Source organism: Aquarana catesbeiana, linkage group LG04 (assembly GCF_042186555.1).
Source record: "Aquarana catesbeiana isolate 2022-GZ linkage group LG04, ASM4218655v1, whole genome shotgun sequence".
Lineage (NCBI taxonomy): Eukaryota > Metazoa > Chordata > Amphibia > Anura > Ranidae > Aquarana > Aquarana catesbeiana.
In genome coordinates, this window is record NC_133327.1 from 475,008,458 (window position 1) to 475,026,324 (window position 17,867).

At 45.3% G+C, this 17,867-nt stretch overlaps 1 protein-coding gene across 1 annotated transcript in view; it reads right to left on the reverse strand.

Annotated features, from left to right (window-relative positions):
- NUP133 (nucleoporin 133) overlaps window positions 1-17,867 on the reverse strand; it is a 1,112,480-nt gene that overhangs the window by 628,965 nt on the left and 465,648 nt on the right. Inside the window, 1 exon segment of the mRNA XM_073627602.1 lies at window positions 5,372-5,526. Coding sequence (XP_073483703.1) covers window positions 5,372-5,526 — 155 coding nt within the window.

Consider the following 17,867-nt stretch of genomic DNA (forward strand, 5'->3'; position numbering starts at 1 on the left):
GTCACTAGGGACCTTTCCATGTTTATCCATAACTGGATTCATTAACATATTAAAATCTTCCATGCATATAACATATGCCTCTGGGTATTGTGCCATAAATATCACTGCTTCTTTTAATACCTTCATATTAGCTGGAGGTGGGCTATACAGTCCTATATTCACAAATGATAATGCATACAGTCTAGCTTATACAAATATATATCTCCCCTCTGGGTCTCTTTTTACCTGCATACATTCCCAGGATACCGTCTGGTGTACCATTAAGTTAAGTCCCCTCGGATAAGTTGTATGGTACGCATGGTCTAACCACTGAACCAATGGTTTTATTAACTGATGGGAATATTCTTTTATCATATGCATTTCCTGTAAGGATATTATTTTGGCCTGGGCCTTATGTATAACATCAAATACTTGAGTCCGTTTCACTGCTGTCCCTAGGCCTCTTACATTCCATGTCAATACTGCACATTGCTCAGCCATATCCGGCCTTTCCTATGTTTAATCCATTCTTAAATCCTCACGCCAATAAGTGCCTCCCGCTAGGGACTAGTTTTCTTTGGCGATACTCAGCAGCAGTCGTTATATTTGATTTGTAGTCAGAGTCTTCACTTGGAAATACGATAATCCTAACTACCAAGACCTGAGATGTGCCTTGGTCTGGCTAGTCAGTATGCCTAAAAGAGGGCATACCCTAAATGAATATGTATGAAATATAAATGAAATGATGAAAGTATGGGAGAACGGGTGGGTACCCAGAAATGAGCCGACGAAGGATCTGATGGAGGAGGAGGAGGGATATAAAGCCCTCAGACTTCTCCTACAAATTCAGGCTAGCCTGCGGCCAGCCTTCCAAATTGTAGTCAGAATCTTCACTTGGAAATATGATAATCCTAACTACCAAGACCTGAGGTGTGCCTTGGCTTGGCTGGTCAGTATGCCTAATAGAGGGCAAAAAGAGACACAAAGTAGGTGTGATGTGAAAGCTACAAAGAAGGGCCAGCAACAACCATCAGTCCAGAAAATGCGAATGCCCGGATGACTACAGAAAAGGGGTTAACATGTGTGGCTGCTAAAATGGAGGATCACCAGCGCCCCATGAACCTGATGACAAAGAAGGGACCCCCTGTGCGGGACCTGCAAAAGTTGCCTCCAGACAAATATCCAGAAAAGGGGTTTAGGATTCGAGCCTGGTTTGGCAAGTAACCTGGACATAAGAACAAACTGTTTGTAGTGAGAGGATGCATGGGGAGAGGGAGAAAGAGCAGACCCAAGAAATGTAGCAGAGAAGGACAAACACTTTAATCTGACACCGTTACTGTGGTACAGTAATATAACCACAAACCCCTGGCTTATCCATCTATTCTAAAGAAGGAGAAGTTGTAAGCGTGGTAAGAGAGAATTGCCTAGAGCACTAACTGGGAACTGCCAAGGGTAAGGGACAGGAAGTCTGAAACACCACTAAAACCTGGCCGGTAACTGGTAGCCGTGCCAAAGAGAACATCCCTGACTTCCCTGAATACCCTTGACAGTTTAGAGGGTGAGCTGCAAAAAATGGACAGACTGACAGGAGTTTGTAGGTCCTGAAATGCTGGTCACCTGATGCATATTTGATAGAGTTGGCAGATGAGGCCAAATTGTCGAGGCAATATGCAGCGAAAGCTGGAGAAATGAACTTATGAAACTTTCACACCCTTGGTAGAAGCCCTCGGAATACTCTGGATAAAGAGCCATTGGCAAGATCAATCACCTGTGACCAAGCTTTCCCCCAGTTCTACATGCCACTGTAAAGAAATTCCAACATCACCTGCAGGCGTACTGAGAAGAATAGGAGCCGCAGCTGACACCTCTGCGCAAGCCAAGCGGGCTATGAACCCCTCCATCCTGTCTAACAATTGTCGCATGGATGTAAGAGCGCATTAAGTACCACACAAATCTGGGTTCAAGAATCATGCATGGAAACATGTACTGCACTGGTGGATGGAAGAGGTTGGGGCGAAGTTGGGATTAACCACCTAAAAGTACTGCCCCCCCCAGCTGAGGCCGGGAAAGGAGTACACCAGCGATAAAACTCAGCTATGAGTTGGGTATGGTCCACCCCCTTAATGATGGGGTGCTACCATGCACTGAACTCCTGTTCGGCGGTGGAGGGATGAATGTGAATTGGCCGCTTCCGAAATGCACTACATGCCCTGATCTAAGGATTTAGATTTTTGAAGATTGTCATTAATTCAGTTTAAAAAAAGTAGGAGTTACTTTAAATTTCAGCCAAATACTAAAAGTTCCAAACAACTGATGCCATCCAAGCCTCATCCCCTCTTCCCCCCTCAGCCCAGTCTCTGTCTCCCCTCCCAGTCTCACCCCCTACCTAGTCCCTCTACTCCCCCTTCCCTCTCCCCCTACCCTTCCCCTTAAGGCCCTCTTTCCCTTCCCTCTTGGCCTCTTCCCCTCTCCCTCTTTCCTTCCTTCTTTTTTTCTCTCCCTCTTTCCTTCCTTCTTTCTCTTACCCTCTTTCCTTCCTTCTCAGAGAGAAGGAAAGGTGGAGAGAGAGAAGGAAAGGAGGAGAACTTCTCTCCTCCTTTCTTTCTCTCTCCCCCCCTCTCTCTTTCTCTCGGTCTTACCCTCTTTCTCTCTCTTCATCTCTCTCTCTATCTCTCTCTCTTTTTCTTTCTTTCCCCCCCTTTCCCCTTCCATCCCCTTTCCCTCCCCTACCAATACCACCCCCCTCTCCTCCCCCATCCCCCTTCTCCAACCATCCCCCTCTCCCCACCATTCCCTTTCATCTCTACATCCCTCTTTCTTTTTTTTCCCTCTCCCTCCCGAGTCCCTCCTATCTATTCCCTATGTCATTGTCAACAAGACCTTATAACGCCAGTTATACCACTCTAGTCTTAGTCTAGCGTCAACTCAACGCAGTCACACTGTGTTGTTGACTGACTGGTGGCAGGCAACAGGCCTGCAGGTGGCCGTGGCACTGGCAATTGCAATCAATGATCATCAAAGTGAACCGAACCTGGATATATTATAGCTTTTCTAGCACTGGAGGAGATGGAGAATGGTTTCCTAATGTGTGTCCAATTGTCCATTTAGAATTTTTATACTAGTGTTGTGTCGTATGACTGTGGCGTGTTCAGTGTCACAGTGTGCCTGTCATGCTCTGTGACTGCCTGTCTGTTTCTAGGGGTTTAACCTTCAACCAAATCATTTCTGTATTTAATTCCAGACAACTGACGCCCGCCAAGCCACCAGAGGAAGGCAAATCCTTTAAAGAATAAATTGAATCTTAAAACCTGTAGTAAATCTTTATTGCATCACACAAATATACGCACACAAAAGAAAAATCACACACCGACCTAATGAGTGACTGACTGTGCCATTTTCCTGCTTGTTCACACAGTGGCCTGCCTTTTCTCATGATTCACGTCTGAAGCTTGTTTTTTATTGGTATTGTGTGTGCATATTTCTGATCCCATAACGGTATAACCGAAGGTTTTAAGCTTTAATTGATAATTTATTCTGTCAAGGATTTCCGGGCTTCCTCTAATGGTGGCGTGGCTTGGTTTCAGTTACAGGTGTATTGTGGTAGAGTGCAGGTAACGTTTTCTGTAAAGTGACTGGGTGACAACAAGCTTTTCTAGTACTGGGGGGAGATGGAGAATTGTTTATTTTTGAAGATTGTGTCAGACACAATCTTCAAAGATGTGTCCATCTAATTTTCACACTTGATGTGTATATTGTCAAATGTCAATGTTTGGGGGGTCAACTTAACCCTCAGCCAAATAAAATTCTAAAATTGTATTTAATTCCAGACAACTGATGCCCGCCAAGCCACCAGAGGAAGACAAATCCTTGAAAGAATAAACTGAATCTTAAAACCTGGAGTAAATCTTTATTGGATCACACAAATACACACACAAAAGAAAAACCACACACCGACCTGATGAGTGGCTGTGCCATTACCTGCCTGACTGTGGCCCAGGCCCAGTGGCCTGCCCTTTCTCATGATTCTGATTCACTGACATGTGTTTATATTTCTGATCCCATAACAGTTTAGCTCAAGGTTTTAAGCTTCAATTGATTTATTCTGTCAAGGATTTTCCGGCTTCCCATCATGGTGGCGTGGCTTGGCTTCAGTTACAGGTGTATTGTGGTAGAGTGCAGGTAATGTTTTCTGTAAAGTGACTGGGTGACAACAAGCTTTTCTAGCACTGGGGGGAGATTGGAGAATGGTTTATTTTTGAAGATTGTGTCGGACACAATCTTCAAAAATGTGTCCATTGAATTTTCACACTTGATGTGTCTAATGTGTCTATTGTCAATGTTTGGGGGTGTCAACTTAACCAGCAGCCAAAAGTGTATTTAATTCAAGACAACTGACGCCCGCCAAGCCACCAGAGGAAGGTAAATCTTTGAAAGAATAAATTAAATCTTAAAACTTGGAGTAAATCTTTATTGGATCACACAAATACACACACACCGACCTGACCTCATGTCTGACTGTGACTCACGATGACCGCCGGGCACCTGCGATCGCTTCACACAGACAGAACAGAGATCTGTCAATGTAAACAGACAGACCTCCATGCTGTCAGGGGTGAGGAGAGCGATCTGTTGCTCATACTAAGTATGAACAACGATCGGTCTCACCCAGGCAGTCCCATCCCCCCACAGTTAGAATCAATCCCTAGGAAACACAGTTAACCCCTTGATCGCCCCCCGCCCCCTTCTCTGCCAGTGACATTTACACAGTAATCACTGCATTTTTAAAGCACTGATCGATGTATAAATGACAATGGTCCGAAAAATGTGTCAAAAGTGTCCGGTCTGCCATAACGTTGCAGTCTCAATAAAAATCGCTGATCACCGCCATTACTAGTTAAAAAGAAAAAAAAAAAAAAAGCCATAAATCTTTTCTCTATTTTGTAGACGCTATAACTATTGCGCAAGCCAAAAAATATATATACGCTTATTGCGATTTTTATTACCAAAAATATGTAGCAGAATACATATACTGGCCTAAACTGAGGAAAACATTTGCTTTTTTAAAAACAAAATTGGGGATATTTATTATAGCAAAAAGTACACAGTATTGTGTTTTTTTCTTCAAAATCGCCGCTCTTTTTTTTTTGTTTATAGCACAAAAAATAAAAACTTCAGAGATGATCAAATACCACCAAAAGAAAGCTCTATTTGTAGGAAAAGAAGGACGTCAATTTTGTTTGGGTACAATGTCACACGACTGTGCAACTGCCAGTTAAAGCGATGCAGTGCCATATCACAAAAAAATGGCCTGGTCATTGAGCAGATGAAGAGTGTTATAAAATGGCTTTTCAAAGATAACTAGCTCATCTCAAAATAGGGAGCTTCTTTTTACCTGATTACTGATGACAGCCAGTGATGACGGTGAATCTTCCACTTCTTTTAGCAACCCCAATGCATTTTCTCGAGGAATGATAGTAAGAAGACCACTCTTTCTTGTAAAAACTATTGGCAGATCAGCACAAGTTCCAGCTCCTATTATATAATCTCCTAAAAGAAAAAAAAAAAAAAAAATGAAATCAGATTTTTCGAAGGAAAAAAAAAAAAAAAAAACAGGATTAAAGCGGAGTACCACCCAGAATTATTTTATTTTTACAATGAAATCCGTTCTCTTAAACTAGTTAAACACTATTAACCAATGCTATGGATGCAATCGCCACTCAATTCCCATTTTTAGATCTTACTTACTTTAGATTTCTGCTATGTAGAGCGCTTCCATCTCTGCTGTGGGCATGTGAAGCCTACTAGCAGTCTCTTCCGGGATATGGTGATGCTGTATACCCAGCATGAACCTCCCATTTGGTGTGCACCATAAACTCAGGGCCAGGGAAAGCCCAGGGGGTCGCCATGGCAAATCTCTTGAATCACAGAGTTCATGGCTAAAAGGGCAAAGGATATTGAATGCAGATCGCAAGGGCGGAAAATATGGCCCTCAGTGAAACTCAAGGCAAGTGTTTGTTCATTGCCCCTTTAAAGTGATTGTAAAACAACCCATTCAGTTTTACCGCTTCCGGACCAGCCACTGCAGTTATACTGCGGCCGGTTGGCTCCCCTGCGCGAAACCACATAGCTATACGTGGGGTCGGGATAGCAGGTGCGCTTGCTGCACAGCAGGGGTGCCGATGCTCGTGGCCGGCGGTCGCGAGCAATCGTGACCAGGAGAGGCAGAACAGGGATGACTGTGTGTAAACATACACTTCCCTGTTCTGTTAGGATTGACAGATTGTGTGTTCCTATTAGCTAGGAACCATGATCCGTCACTTCCTCTAGTTAGTCCCCTCCCCCTTCAGTTAGAATCACCTCGCCGGCAACAGAGTTAACCCCTTCAGCGCCCCCTAGTGTTAACCCCTTCACTGCCAGTGACATTTTTACAGTAATCAATGCATTTTTAATCGCACTGATCGCTGTATTAATGCCAATGGTTCCAAAAATGTGTCAAAATTTTCCAATGTGTCTGCCATAAATAATGTCGCAGTCACGATAAAAATCGCAGATCACCGACATTACTAGTAAAAAAAAAAAATAATAATAATAATAATAAAAATGCTATAAATCTATCCCCTATTTTGTAGACGCTATAACTTTTGCGCAAACCAATCAATATACGCTTATTGCAATTTTTTTTACCAAAAATATGTAGAAGTATACATATCGGCCTAAACTGAGAAAAAATTTGCTCTTTTTAAAAAAAAAAAAAAAAAAAAAAAAAAAGGGGGGGGATATTATAGCAAAAAGTACAAAATAGCGTATTTTTAAAAATTGTCGCTTTTTTTGTTTATAGCGCAAAAAATAAAAAACGCAGAGGCAATCAAATACCACCAAAAGAAAGCTCTATTTGTGGGGAAAAAAAGGACGTCAATTTTGTTTGGGTACAATGTCGCATGGCCGCGCAATTATCAGTTAAAGCAAAGCAGTGCCGAATCGCAAAAAACGCTCTGGTCAGGCAGGGGGTAAATTCTTCCGGGGTTGAAGTGGTTAAAATAGAAATGAAAGGCAAAAAAACATTTTTGAAATCTTTATTTCTCGTTTTTCATGACAAATCTTTTCCTGCCAGGGGCAATTCAAGGTACAAATCAATTTATAAATTCAGAGAATACACAAACTTATCCCCCGGAACCTCCCCCCCCCTCTACCCTCCCCGCCCGCCTCCCCCCCCCTCTACCCTCCCCGCCCGCCTCCCCCCCCCCACCCCGCAGGACGTAGCTCGTTTAGATGCGAATCACGTCTAAGTCGCTCCTATCGGACTATAAATCCCTTCCTTGTTATACCAATTTATATAATCTACTTTAAGTAAGACCATGATCTTTTAAATTTGATCCAGCCTGACCACTTCCCTGTATGCTCCGAATCCTCGTCGGGTTCCATTCCCCGCCGGTCTAGACACTCAACATTAAATATTTCGTTGAGGCCAAAGAGCCAATCTCGCGTGTTGGGACTCGATGGTTTCAGCCAATTTAAAGCGATCTGCCTCTTGGCCTCATCTAATATTATAGGGACCAGCGAGGATCTGTAACTCTTAACTGATTCCTGAGTCCCATGGAAGAGGCAAGCCCATGGGTCTTCCTCAATTTCCCTCCCCGAAAAGTCCTTTGTCAATGACAGGATTTTTTTCCAGAAGGCCTTAATGATGGGGCATTCCCACCAGATGTGGGCCATTGTGCCCACAGTTGAGCACCCCCTCCAGCAGGTGTTAGCCTTTGTCCCGTCCATTTTACTTACTCTGTCTGGGGTGGCATACCATCTTGCTAGAACTTTGTAATGAATTTCCGTTCTATTGTCTAATGAAGTGTGGTGGGCCAATCTCAAAATTTTTTCTACCATGTTCCTATTACACTGTGTCCCCAGTTCCTGCTCCCACCTTTTAATATATGGAGGCACTACCTCCTCCTGTTCTGCTCCCAATATTCTATATATCTGGGCATAACACCCCCTGCGTGCTCTTTCGTACAGAGTTGCTCCAGCGGTCTGAGCTCTTCCATACTTCTGAGTGGCTTCGGTAAGTTGCCAATAAAATGGGAGAGCTGGAGGTACCTCCATCTATCGATCACCCAAAGTTCTGATTCTCTACTCAATTCCGTGAAAGTGCAGATTTTACCCTTATCAGTGAAGTTTTTCAGTTGAATGGAATCCTCCTTTAACCAATTCCCCCCACCTCCCTGGTTCAAAAAATAAATTGTTTTTCATGTTTATCAACGGTGAGTTGTATGTCCATTTGTGCTGTGTATGTATTTTATCCCAATATTTAAAAGTGTTTTGCGTTAATAAAGATGTGTTGGTGCTAAGTGCTCTGTATTTTGGAGGGTTCCATAGTGACTGCTAGATTATTATTACTTAAGGAGAACTCGATGTCCACCCACCGTTTATCCGTCCCTTTCTTGCTCCATTCCGTGACCCGTGAAAGCACCACTGCAATATAACACCTATTAAAGTCTGGTACTGCTATTCCCCCTTTTTTTTTCCCTCTGCTCAGTGTTACAAAGGAGATACGTGGTTTTTTGCCACCCCAGACAGCTTCACTGATTAATTTCCTTAAAGCCTTCAAATAATACCTTGGTAAAGGGATTGGCAGCAGTTGGAATTTATACAGGATTTTCGGAGTAATCATCATTTTAACCGTATTTGCTCGTCCAAATCATGAGAGCGGCCTAGACCGCAGTTTTCTAACCTCTTGCCTGATATCGTCTAACAATGGTATATAATTTTTTTGGAATAACTCTTTAAAGGTATTGGCTAGCATAATTCCCAAATACCTGATCTCTCTCTTCCAGGGAAAGGGAAACACTGCAGCTAAATGGGCTTCTTCCTGCTTAGATAGGCTGATGTTTAAGATTTTGGACTTACCGGGGTTTATTTTAAAATTGGAGACTTCTCCATATGTTCTAAGGATTCGGAGCACGTTGGGGAGTGTTATCCTTGGGTTTGAGATAAAGAATAGAACGTCGTCGGCAAAAGCTGACAACTCATGCTCCTCCGTTCCCACCCTCACCCCACTACAGTCAGGACTGTTCCGAATGGAGGCCAGGAGAGGTTCGAGGGACAGGATGAACAGGAGGGGGGAGAGCGGGCAGTTTACCATCCCAAAAGGTTTTGAAATGGCTCCGTTCACCCTTACAACTGCTGTTGGGCTACTATATAGGGCCTTGACCCAGGAAATAAACCTAGACCCGAACCCCATGGCTTCCAGCGTGTTCATCAAGAACCCCCAGTCTACCCTGTCGAATGGCATCTATCGACAGGAATAGAGCTGGAGGTCCCCTGCGTTTACAAAACTCCGACAACAGCACTGCCCGCACCCCATTGTCCCTGCACTGTCTTCCGGGGACAAAGCCGGACTGGTCCGGGTGCACCAGATCAGCCATGCATCTCTTCAGTCTATTGGCCATGACCTTGGCGTATAATTTAACATCTGCGTTTAACAGGGAGATGGGCCGGTAGCTGGAGCACAACCTAGCATCCTTCCCTTCTTTCAATATCAGTGTTATCGTAGCGGACAATGCCTCGCCTTCCATCTCACACCTGGTGCCCAGTTCATTCCAGTATTGACACAGCCTGGGGGCTAGTATGTGTTTCATTTTCTCTAAGTAGATGGTGGAGAAACCATCTGGGCCTGGGCTCTTACCCTTCGGGGAATCTCTTAAGGCTGATAAGATTTCCTCTTCCTCGATTGGTTTATCCAGGAAGTCCCTGTCCTCAGTGGGCAGCACCTTTAAACCTGCTTCTTTTAGGAATTCCCTGCTTCTGGCTACCCGGACGCTAACCTCCCCCCTCTTTTGCCCTAGAGAATAGAGATCTGCGTAAAATTTTCTAAACTCCTCTGCCATGCCTCCGCTGGTCGCTATCTCTTTCCCTCCTGAGCTATTTATTTTATCGATAAAATTCCGCCCTCTTTTTTTCCTTATTAATCTGGCTAAATGTTTGCTTGATTTATTTGCCCAGAGATATTTGTCCCTAGCTATTAAATTGAAGGCTCTCTTGGCATCCTGCTCCATCATGTCCCTCAACTCCTCTCTCCTGGCAACCAATAAACGGTAACAGTCCTGATCCAGCCCCTTGGTCTTTTTATGTGCTTGTTCCAAACCGAATAAGACCTCTATCAATTTTGCCCTTTCTTCCTTCCTTTTCTTTTTCCGGCCTGCACCTATGGCTATAAGAGATCCTCGGATATAGGCTTTGTGCGCCTCCCATAGAATAGCAGGTGATACCTCTCCCGTATCATTTGTATTGAAGAAAAAATTCACCTCGTTCTGGATCTGCTCTAGCGCTTCGGGATCCCTGAACAAATCCTCGTTCAGCTTCCAAGAGAAAGGACTTGTCACCACTTCTGGTAACTTCAGCCTCATCGTTACTGGGGAGTGGTCTGAGAGGGACGTTATCTCTATTTTGGTTTCTAAGACCCCCTCCAATAAATTATGATCCACAAAAATGTAGTCCAGTCTAGAGTACGTCCCGTGCACAGGGGAGAAGAAGGTGAAGTCCCTTTCTTTAGCATGTTGCACTCTCCACACATCCATTAACTGGCTGTGGAATAATTTTCGCCTAATTGCCCCTAATGACACCTTCTTTATCCCCTGGGCACGAGACGTACTATCTAGAGCGGGGTCCAAACAGAAATTTAAATCCCCTGCTAAGACCACCTCCCCTTCCCCGAATGCTAGCAACTTCTCCAACACTTGTCCCAGGAAGATAGTTGGGCTTCTGTTAGGGCAATAGACATTAGCCAATGTAAACAATCTTGCTCCAATTGAACCTTTTAAAAAAATATAACGACCATCAGGGTCTGCCAGTCTATCCCTCACTGAGAAGTTTGATGCCTTGGACAGCCCTATGGTGACTCCCCTTGACCCCTTGGTAGGGGAGTCCCCATATAACCATTGAGGGATCCTAGGGGAAAACAACCTGACCCTTGTATCGAGAGTCAGGTGGGTCTCCTGTAGGAAGACTATGTCCCCACGCAGGAGACACAGTTCTCCCAATATTTTGTGTCTTTTCCTTGGTGAGTTTAACCCTTTTACATTGTAGGATATAAATTTGATCTCAGGCATAACTAGTAGGGCGAACGTTCGCCTCTATCTTCTTCTCCTCTCGAACACATCCTGCAGACTCCCCCACCCACTTCTAATCCCTCCCCCCACCTATACCCCTCCCACCCCCTAACCCCCCTTCCCTTCCCCCTCCCCTGATTCCCTCCTCCCCGTTCCCCCCCCTCTACCCCGCCCGCTTCCCCCTCCACCCCGTCACCCCCCCACCACCCCATGGCGCTCATTTCGCCAAAAGCCCGCCCATATGGAAATTTTCCCATTCCACACTGCAGGGCTTCTCTCTCAGGGGTGAGCTCCAGCACCGGCATCCATCACCCACCCCTCCCAAAGAGGGGGAGGCATAGGAGATGGAAATACGAAGCGCCCCCCCCTCGGAGATGTACCCCAACCCCCGCAATTCCCCTCCCGCTCGAACCCTGTACATATTATTTTATACTGTTTATTCAGGGCTGTCCCGCGGGCGGCCCCTCCCAAACCTTTCCCATTATTCAGTATCAGCTAAAGTCCCAAAGTACGTTAGTCTCGTGCCTCTGAAAAATAAACGTCCCCTTAGAGGTGGAGGGGGGAGGCAGGGGAGGAGAGAAAGAGGGAGCGGAAAAAAAAAAAAAAAACCCCATCCCCCACTACCCCCCCACTCACTCTCCTCTCTCCTCCCACGCCCCCCCCCCCCCCTCGTTCCACCTTCAATAACTATAACAAGTCAGGGACGGGAATGCCCAGATTGTTACAGAAGTCCTGCATTTCTTCCATGTATCTCATTCTGTAAGATCTTCCGTCTTTAGTAACTATCAGGGATGTTGGAAACCCCCAGCTATATTTTAGATTTGCCCTCCTAAGTTGATCAAGAATTGGTCTCATCTGTCTTCTCCTCTCCAGAGTGCCAGCCGAAAGATCCGTAAATATCTGCAGCTCTCTGTTTTCGAAGTTTATTGGAGGGGCCCCCTTTAATTTCTTCCAGATTTTTTCTTTGTCCTCATATTGATGAAATTTTACTATGACGTCCCTGGGGGTGTCTTGCTTAATATGGGGGGCTTCCTTATTCTGTGGACCCTGTCGATCCTTAATACTTCATCTTCTCGCCTGCCCAGCAGAGGGTTGAAGATCTTCCTCATCTTCTCTCCCAGATCTTCATTTTGTTGTTCCGGGATTGATCTGATACGTAGATTTTGTCGTCGGCTCTGGTTCTCCTGTTCTTCCAGTCTAAACGTCAGCAGGCGATTTTCGTTTTGTACCTTCCTGACTTGTTCTTTTAAATCTGAAATATCCTTGGCTTGGATACCTGAGGCCTCTTCAGCTTCCTCCAACCGGCGGAGAAGATGACCCATGTCGGAGCAACATTTAAAATCTCTGCTTTTATCACACTTTCTAGTTTTTTTTCCAGTTTAGTGAGCATTTCGCTCATGTCTAGCTTGCTCGGAGCTAGGGCCATCATTCTCTGCTCCTCGGCCGTACTGCTTGCAGATGCCCCCTCCAGGACCGGCACTTCGTGAGTTCTGTCGCCCTGTCCCCCCTTTTGTTTCTGTTGCTCCTTCTTCTTTGTACCTGGGTGTTTCGCCTCCATTCCTGGGCTCTTGATGCTTGCTTCTTTTAAATATTTTTGTATGGAGCTAGTGTTTAAGCTCTCTCTTGTGTTGTGAGGTTCAGTTGTTCTTGATGACCGGCCTCTCATGCTTCCGATCCCAATCCCGGTTCACCCCTAGTAGTGACTGGGTGCCAAGAAGTGTCACCGTCGCCCCGCTAGATGCTTTACTCTTTTGGGGTCCCCCTCCCTCCTCGGGCCGTATGAGAGAAGGGTCCACTGTACCTCTAGGGTCTATGTACTGTATAGGGTCTCTGCGGTAAATATGCCGTTTTTTTCCTCCTTCCAGGCCGCACAATACGCGTTGGGTGGTTATCTTATGACTGCTTCTCTTTGTGGGTCCACTCCCCGATCTGGGACCGTACTTGAAAAAATAGATGGGAGCCCCCCACAGAGAAGGGAAAAAACAAGAAGGGGGAGAAGTGAGAGGGGGAGGGTAGAGCACTCTCTACAGCAGCCCAGCCTCTCAGCTCAAATGTCCCCTCTGATTTATTTGACGAGGGGGGAGAAGCCAGAGGGCCCCCAGAGATCCAGTCCTTTTTAAACAGGGCCGATAACAAAAAAAACAATGCACCCCAGTTGATCGCGTTTTCCTGGTCTCCCAGACTCGCATCAAGTTATCCAAATTAAGCCCGCACAGTTCATTCCAACATTTGTCGGTAGTGATACAGTTATATCAGAGAAGCTTCTCCTACCTTGCTTCTTCTTCACATACAGCTGAGCGCTGCACTGAGTCCTTTAGATTATGGGTCTTGCTCTCTGTTACAGCGTCCCGCGCTCGGTTTGAACAAACAACTGCAGCTCCGTTCTGTGTCCCTTCTGTGGGAAGCTCGTAGATCACTGGGGCTGTCAGCTGCTCACAGCGCCGGGCTGAGGGAGGGAGAAAGCACACCACGGCCGGCCCTGGTTTACGAATAAACACGATTAACAAGCAGTTTGAAAGACGAGCAACTTTTTTTTTTTTTTTTTTTTTCAATTCTGACTCGGTTTGCAAGTGTTGTCTTGCAAAACTAGCAGAATTCAAGCTAATAAGTGGTGCAGTACCGCATTTGGCCAGAGGTGTGGGGGCGCCGGGGAAACTCGGAAAGGTTCGGAGCCGTTCGGAAATACTCCGTCCCCGAGTGTTTCCAAGGCTTTCCAAGCTGTCCCTAAGTATTTCCGAGGCTCTCTGGCGCCCCCCCCACCTCTGGCCACATGCGGTATTGCATATAATAGAAGTCAATGCAGAACAAATTATCTTCATATTCATTGACTTCTATGGGGAAACTCGCTTTGATATGTAAGTGCTTTGGATTACAAGCATTCTCCTGGAACGGACTATGCTCATAATCCAAGGTTCCACTGTATTTAGAAAGTTTTTTTTTTTTTTTATAAAGTGATGACACTTCCTCTGTTCTCAGCTCCATAAGAGCTGGCGGGAGGAGAAGCAACAGTGAACTGAGCTTCACAGTGCATGGCTGTGCAGGTGGGGCAGGGCAAGTCTGATCATTGGAGAAGAGCAGGCAGAGTTCCCAGCATAGCCACAGATCTGACCACAGGTGTGTTCTCCTGCTTGGTGTGGTCAGTTTCTTATAGAAAATAAAGGGGACTATCAGGAATGCCAAGGATTTCACACAAAGGAAGCAGTAAAAAGAGAACAGGATACTTTCCCATACAAGTACATGGTACAGCAGCCACATATCAGGAATATGAAATGTTGGGGTAACAAACACTTTAAGTGAAAGGCCAAAAACCAAGCCACCAAGAAAGAACGGGATGGAACCCATAGAACCTTGCACCAGGTGATATAAACCTTCAAAGTCTTGCATGCCTTCAACATGTGGGGATTACCAAACCTGACAACCCCCCGTCCCTCAAAACCTGACTTCAACAGCCATATCGTCAAAGCCAAAGAAGGTCAAGCAAGGTGGCCTCAGATGCTCAGAAGGGAAGGAAGATGGAGAGGAGGAAACAGATGAGGCGATACTGACCCCACAGTGCCAACAGCACATCCACCAGGGAGACCTTCACTCTTGCCACAAACCTCGGTACCTTCCTGCTGAGGCAAAAATAACACCAGAAGATTTATGTACGGGGAGCTTTGACATAGGCAGATTCAATGGAACACAGTTGAGTGCAGGGACCACTCCCTGTGATCCAGCATCTGATGACTGATGTAAAGCTCCTGATAATTTGACGCAGGGATTGACGTGCTCTTCCGCCCACAGAAAAATGTGTCTCCACCATTGCTGCTGCCTTCCCATGCCACTCTGGTGGAGACACAGTGATGCCATCCGATAGGATCCTGACTGGGCAACTCCGTAAAAGGTCCGTCCAGAGCTCTGAACACAATTTGATCACCCATAGCTCCAGGACACTGAAGAGCAGCCAAGACTCCTCCGTTGTCCAGCGACCCTATGCCAATCTTGGACCCAGGACTCTACCACAGCCAGATCAGTTGGCATCCGTTGTGACTACTGGCCAGTGGAGGGAGAGGAAGGACTTCCTGCCCTGAAGGGAAGGAGACTGATACTACCACAGGAGGGAGGCCCTCGTCAATTGGTCCAGATGAATATAGTTGTCCAGGAAAGGAGGACATCTGTCCCACTGTGACAGGATTTCCCTCAGCAGGACCCTCATCCAAACTGCACATTTGACTCAAGGTTGACCCAGAAAGCCCAATGCTTATATGCAAGAACGCAGAGGGGACCACATATGGGACAAAAGCAGTGGGACCGCAGTCCAAACCTTGTCTGCTGGGAGGAACACCTTGGCATCTGCCGAGTCCAGTACCAGGCCCAAATACTTCAGCCACTGGGTCAGAGCAAGGCAGACTTCTCAAGGTTAAAGACCAAACTAATGTCCCTCAGGGAGTGCATCATTATCAACATGTTGTCCTGCAGTACGGAATGAGTCACTGCTCGCAGAAACAGGTCGTCCAGGTAACCAATCACTGCCATTCCCTGTTGTCTCAGTAATGAAAGGACTACGGGTTAGCCATTAATGTATACCCAAGGAGCAGAGGCCAGACTGAAACAGAGCACAACAAATTGACAATGTGCATCCCCAACTGCAAAGCATAGAAGCACAGGTGTCCAACACAGATGGGAATGTGTAAATATGTATCCTTGATGACTACGGATAGATCAGAAAAAAAAGCCCCTGATGGAGTCCATCTTAAACTTCTGAACATGCCCAGAGCAATTAAGGTCCTTAAGATCCAGTATCTTGACAATTTCTTTCTTGAGAACCGTAAACCTGTAGGAGTAAAATCCTTGAAAACTCTCTAGATTCGAAACAAAGGGCAGCACTCCCGGACAGGAAGCTCCTGCACTGCCCTTTACGATCTCATAAACGAGATGGGTAAAGGGAAAGAGTGAAGGCAGAATAAGCCTGGTGTATTGGAAGAAGCCCTTTTTCGTAGCCTGATGCTAGTAGGTCACAAAAACATTTCATGAAAAGGAAGGTAAGCCACAGGTCTGCAAATCAAGGAAAACAGCCTCCCACCATGGAGAAAACCAGTGTGTCAAACCTTTGTGTCGTGGAAACAATATGCCTGTGGGCTCATGAGACCAGTAATATGCTTTGGCTCCAAAGGGGACTTAAAAGCACTTGAAGCCCTTGTCCGAGGAGCCTGAGGTATGAAAAGGAAAGATTGCATAAGTGGAGAGAGGGGAGGACCCTCCTAGTGCCACAGCTCCTTGCCTATCCAAGATTGTGGTATAAGGGCATGAAACCCCTCCTTCCCCCAGAGGAATTGGAAATGTGTGCAGTGAGGCACCAAAATGCAACTCATCCTGGAAGGGCAATTCTGCCAAATATCAGGTAGACAGAGATAAAAAAATGTCCAGTACCCAGATGCTGGAGATGGGCATAAATACTCATGACAAGGGTTTGTGAGTCTTTCCTGGGACTTAAGATGACCTACTAAGCCTAGAGACTGGGCCCTCATCAAAAGCATAACATACCGAAAAAAATGGTACAGGATCAAGAGCAGTCACATCAAATCACCCAAGAGGGTACAGGAGAGGACGGGGGTTGTGTGTACTTACCGCATCCCAAAGATGGAGAGAGGACCTTCCCCACAACAGATCGCCTCTCGGGTGAAGTGTTGTCTGCCTAGCAGGGACACTGAGCAACCAGCACCAAGCCGATTGGTCATGTGCCCCGTTAGGAAAACCCACAAAGCTGCCGAAGCCAACTTAGTGTATCGCTGTAGGTGGGCGTATAATAACTGGATCAAGATCATCTAGTCCGTTGCTCAGCCAGTGGATGAAGGATAAAAAAAAAATCACAACAAAAAGGAAAAAGAACCCCCCCACAAAAGAACAATGGAACCGCAGGTCCTGGCAGGGAACTAGTGTAACTCCTTACACTAGGCAGAAATATCGGACTTGTCTACAGCAGAGATGGGGTTTTATACAAGCTAGAACTGCCCACAGGTTATATGGTGTTTTTTTCTGCCTAGTATCCTACTCATGTAAGTGGTGCTATAAACCCATTGGTCAAATAAGAGAAGAGCCACATCTGTTAATGAACGTAAGAGAAAACAAGTCTAGCTGTATATAGTGGGAAAAGTTATTTTCCCCTTCTCTGAAAATTAAATCTGTGCACATTATGAAGGGGAAACCCGGTGGTCTTATTTAAACTTCAGATATTAAAGATCCGTCTGTGTTCTCTTAGCTATTGATGTGTCTGGTGTTATCGTGCCAAGACCAAAAGATCAGATAGATTGAAAAGATAGAAAATTGTGGATGCCTACGAGTCTGGCAAGGAATTTACAAACACTGGCATCATCTTTAATCAATCATTCCACTGTAAGAGGAATAAATGTACAAGTGGCATAGATTTCAAATAACTTCTATTTAGATAAAATTTAGAGACGATATTGATGTTGGTAAAGTGGAACTATTTTTTTTTTTAAATATTCAGTTTTTATTGAATTTCAACCATAAGGAAAAAAAAAAATGTACAGCCCTGGCCAAAAGTTTTGAGAATGACACTAATATAAATATTTAGTCTGCTGGCTCTGATTTTATGATGGAAATTTGCATATATTCCAGAATTTTATGAAGAGTGATCAGATGAATTGCAGTTAATTGCAAAGTCCCTCTTTGCCATTAAAAGGAACATACCGTATATACTCGAGCATAAGTCGTTCCGAGTATAAGTCGAGGCCCTAATTTACCACAAAAAAAAAAAAATGGGAAAAACTTATTGACCCGAGTATAAGA